Raw genomic sequence first — 4,891 nt, 5'->3', positions numbered from 1 at the left:
GAGAGAGAAAAACAGAGGGAAAGCAAGACAGCAAGCCTCCAGGTTTGAGACTACACAATAGTTGGGCCAGCAAGTGGTGTGGTGATTAAGGCAATGGACTCCCACATGGCTAACTGCAGTTCAAATCCCAGACCTGGTGGCTTGATTTCTTGCTTTCCTTTACTCTCTCTGTCTCTCTCTGATGACCATACTAAGTTAAAAAATAATACTAATAATAAATAAATAAATAAATAAATAAATAAATATTGTTTTAAAAAAAATACAGAATAGTCACTCATAAATAGTTCATTCATCCAAATACTTATTTTTAAAAATTATTTTAACTTTATTTATTTATTTATGTTTAATTTGACCAGAGAGGGGCAGAGAGAGAGAGAGAGAGAGCACAAGCAAGCCGCTGGGTCCAGGACTTGAACTGTTGTCGGCCATGTGGGAGTCCAGTGCCCTCAACCACCACGCCACCTGCCGGCCCCTATCCAAATATTTATAAAATACCTTGTCTGTGCTAGGAGCTGTGGCAGGGACTGGGGATGTAATGATGAGCAAATAACCATGCTTCCTGTTTCCAAGGAGCCTAAACTCCTGTGGGGAACACAGACAGGAAGCAATCCTATGTGCTACGAAGGTGATGAAGAGGGCAACATACATGATACTATGGACATTCGGAGGGAAGCAGTGGCTAAACCAGCCCAGAGGTATTAGGGAATCTTCCTGACAGAGTGACATTTAATTGGAGTCTAAAAGATGAATAGCAGTCTAAGGAAAGAGCCTTAGGAAAGAGGAAAGCAGTCTAAGGCTAAGGAAAGAGCCTTCCAAGCAGGGGGTCTGAGACTGGAACCATGATTGGGCATGTGGGAGTCTGGTGCACTAGTCACCCCGCCACCTGCTGGCCCTGTGTTTATAGTTTAAGATAATATTCTCAGGGCCAGTAGATGGCGTAATGGTTATGTTGCTGGATTCCCACGCAGTCAGCTGTGATTCTAGTCCCAGACCTGGTGGCTTCAAACTCATGTTGGGTGCATGTGCATACATCCCCCAAATCCCAAGAATGGAGAAGGGATTGCGGCATGGCAATCTTCTCCTGGGGGGTGATTTCTCACTTTCTGTCTCTCTGGTGAGCTCGCACACCCTATAGCAAAAATCTCTCAATGAAAGGACAATATTCTCTTACTAGACAGGAAAATGTACTGGAAAATCCGTAAACTTGGAAGCAGTGAAGAGGCTATTGTCATGTCTAGTTGAAAGCTAACAGTGGCTTGGGCTATAGCAATACTAGTGGAAATAGACAGTCATAGGTGAAGATAAGGGGTATTTAGGAGTTGATATATGGATGGAAGGAGAGATGAGAGTCAGGAATGTCTCCTGGAAAAATATCTGATGAACAAAAGACCAGATGGCAGGGCTTCCCTGTGGCTTTTTCTCCCAAAGTCAGGAGGTTTTGGTCAAGTAGATGTATGCCAGGGATCTCTGAGACTTTAGGGACCTATCAGGGATGTCCATTGTTTTTTGGAAGAAAATCCTGCTGTCTGGTCCTAACCGGGTTGTTAGGAAGTCTCTGCTCGTAGCTCGGGGTACAGAGGCAGCTGTAATTCACAGCTGCTGGTCTTACCCAGATCCAAGGTGTGCACATCTGAGAAGCTTCCATTTGGATCAGCTCCCCCAACAATAAAGACCTTCCCTCTCTTGGCATCACCAAGTGGGGGTAAATATGAGCAGCTGTGGCCAACCCGTGCACAGGGGCTGTCTCCAGGTAGAGTCAAGGTGTACCTGCCAAAAGGAAGATGTATTCAGGAGGCTGAGCAGAGAATCAATGTAGCAGTGTGCTCTGTCCGTGCCTCCTGCATAACGGCTCTTACACACACACACACACACACACACACTTTCAGATGGCCCGGATTGTGGGCAGGAGGTGCCTGGCACACTCACGGAGCTCTCTGGACTTGAACCAGGAGCCTTCCCATGTGGGAGCACCTCACAGGGTGTCACGCTTTACTGTTTTCTGGCCCCTTCTTCCCTTAGCTGCCAAGTTTTTATTCATTAAAAAAAGCTGCTCACATGTCCCTCTGCTGTGGTGTTCTCTGCTCCCCAGAGCTCCTCCGGGCTCAATAGGCAGCAGGCACACCCTTCCACAGGGCACCCCTCCGGGCTCGCTGGGCGGGCACACCCTCCACAGGGCACCCCTCTGGGCTCGCTGGGCGGGCCTCCCCTCCACAGGGCACCCCTCCGGGCTCGCTGGGCGGGCACACCCTCCACAGGGCACCCCTCCGGGCTCGCTGGGCGGGCACACCCTCCACAGACCACAGAGAGACAGAGAAAGAGAGAAAGTGAGAAAGCAAGCCACCAGGTCTGGGACTTGAACTGTGGTCAGCCACATGTCCAGAGCCTTAACCACATTGCTACCTGCTGGTACCCTAAAAAATAATTCTTAAGAAAATTGTTTTATTTATGGGGCCAGCAGATGGTGCAGTAGTTAAGGTGATGAAACCCCACATGGCCGACTGTGGTCGAGTCCTGGACCTGGTGGCTTGCTTTCTGACTTTCCCTTTCTCTCTGGTCAAATAAAATAATAATAATAACAGATAAAATAAATAATTCTAAAAATAAAGTATTAAACAATTTATTTTATTTTATTAATTTACTTATTTAAATTTTGACCAGAGATAGAGTGAGACAGAGAAGCAAAGTGAGAAAGCAAGCCGCCAGGTCTAAGACTCGAACCACAGTAGGCCACATGGGAGTCCAGCACCCTTAACCACTATGCCACCTGCCAGCCATGGCTTTTCAAGTTTTGCCACTACTTTCATCTCATGGTAATCTAGTGGGGATGTACTGGGCTAGTCAGGATTCCCCACTTGGTGGATAGGAAAACACATGCAGAAATGTTCACTGGCATGTCTTCACACAGAATGGTGGTGGTGAATAGTTTGTGAATTCAGACCTAACATGGTTAGGGACCAGCTTACGGACTTTTTACATGTGCGACCCTGTGGAAGTCACTTAACCTTTCTGAATTTTAGTTTTACCATTGATAAAAAGAACAGCAATAGGGACCAGCAGTTTGTGTAATGGCTATGTTGCTGGACTCCCACGTAGTTGATCACAGTTCAAGTCCCATACCCAGTGGCTTAAACTCATGCCAGGCATGTTTGTGTGGGTGCCCAAGATCCTGAGAGGAGAATGGAGGAGAAGGGATTGTGGCGTGGCCATCCCCCCAGGGGTGATTTCTTGCTTTCTATCTGTCTCTCTGTGTCTTTCTGGCAAGCGCAGGTTCCCTATAGCAACGGCCTCTCAAAAAAAAAAAAAAAAAAAGAACAGCAATAGTTCTTGTTTCAATAGGTGACCCTGGGGGCCAGTAGATGGTGCAGTGGTTGTATCACTGTACTCCCATATGGCCGACCACTGTTCGAATCCTGGATCCGATGATTTCAAAATCACACCAGGCATGTGCAGGTGAGTACCCAATATCCCAGGAGGAGAATGGAGGAGAAGGGACTGTGGTGTGGCCATCCTCCCTAGAGGTTGATTCCTCAATTTCCCTCTCACTATCTCTGTTTCTATCTCTCTCTGTGGTGAGCACATGTGCCCTAAGCCAAAAGCGTCTGAAGTATACTGAAGTGCAGCACTGGCAGCCACACACGTGAACAAAGGTTTGAATCCCTGGAATGGCCTAAAGGCTCATGTGTAAGTGCCCAACATCCTAACAAGATAGAGGCTGGAGAAAGGGGACGATGGAGTGACCAGACTCTGTCAAGAATGTTTTTCTCTCTTTCTCTGTCTTACTCAACTTCTTTCCCTGGCCCACTCTCCCATAAGCATACATAATCATGAATTCCTTTTTTAAAAGATGAATGTTGGGACCAGCAGGTGCCTTAGTGGTTAAAGCGTTGGACTCCCACATGGTCAGCCACGGTTCAAGTCCCGAACCTGGCAGTAGTATGTGTGCTCAAAACTCCAAGAGGAGGCTGAAGGAGAAGGACTGCAGCATGGCCATCCCTCCCAGGGGGTGATTTCTCATTTTCTCTCACTCTCTTTCTCTTGGGCAAACACCTGGACTATGCAGCAAAAATCTCTCTATGAAAAAAAAGTGTTGGGCTTTTCCTCTCTCTCTCTCTCTGGTCAAACTAAAATAAATAAAGTTAAAGAAAACATTAAAAAAAGAGGAGGGCCTGGCAAGTGGTGTGGTGGTTAAGGGTGCTGAACTCCCACGTGGCTAACTGTGGTTTAGGTCCCAGATCTGGTGGCTTGCTTTCTCACTCTCTCTCTCAAGTTCTCTCTCTCTCTTTCTGTACCTCCCTAGTCAAACTAAAATAAATAAATAAATAAAGTTAAATTATATATATAGATATACATAAAAGAAAAGGTGTTGGGACCAGCAGAGGGCAAAATGGTTACATCACTGGACTCCCACATAGTCGACTGTGAGTCAAGTCTCAGACCCAGTGGCTTAAAACTCACGCCAGGCGCGTGTGCACACGTGTCCAAAATGCCAAGAGGAGACTGGAGGAGAAGAGATTATGGCATGGCCATTCCCCCTGGGGGGATGATTTCTTGCTTTCTGTCTCTTTTTCTCTGTCTCTCCAGCAAGTGCATGCACGCTATAGCAAAAATCTCTCTTATAAAAAAAAAAAAAAACACAAGAATGGGGCCAGCAAGTGGCGTGGTGGTTAAGGTGGCTGGACTCCCACGTGGCTGACTGTGGGTCAAGTCCCAGACCTGGCAGTTTATTTTCTTTCTTTTTTTTGGAGAGGTTTTTGCTATAGGGCGCATGCGCTCGCCAGACAGACAGAGAGAAACAGAGAGACAGAAAGCGAGAAATCACCCCCCAGGGGGGATGGCCACACCGCAATCCCTTCTCCTCCATTCTCCTCTCAGGATCTTGGGCACACACCCA

General features: G+C 47.1%; 1 protein-coding gene across 5 annotated transcripts in view; it reads right to left on the bottom strand.

Annotated features, from left to right (window-relative positions):
• RABEPK (Rab9 effector protein with kelch motifs) overlaps positions 1-4,891 on the bottom strand; it is a 32,869-nt gene that overhangs the window by 21,012 nt on the left and 6,966 nt on the right. For all 5 annotated transcript variants that reach the window (XM_006158242.2, XM_027775601.1, XM_027775602.1 and 2 more), the window contains exon 3: positions 1,610-1,767. In XM_006158242.2, the coding sequence (XP_006158304.1) occupies positions 1,610-1,767 (158 nt within the window). The remainder of the gene's footprint in view (positions 1-1,609; positions 1,768-4,891) is intronic.

Source organism: Tupaia chinensis, unplaced genomic scaffold (genome assembly GCF_000334495.1).
Source record: "Tupaia chinensis unplaced genomic scaffold, TupChi_1.0 Scaffold000575_1, whole genome shotgun sequence".
NCBI lineage: Eukaryota > Metazoa > Chordata > Mammalia > Scandentia > Tupaiidae > Tupaia > Tupaia belangeri.
The sequence above is the reverse complement of the archived record's forward strand: the minus strand, read 5'-3'. Positions and strand labels throughout refer to the sequence as shown.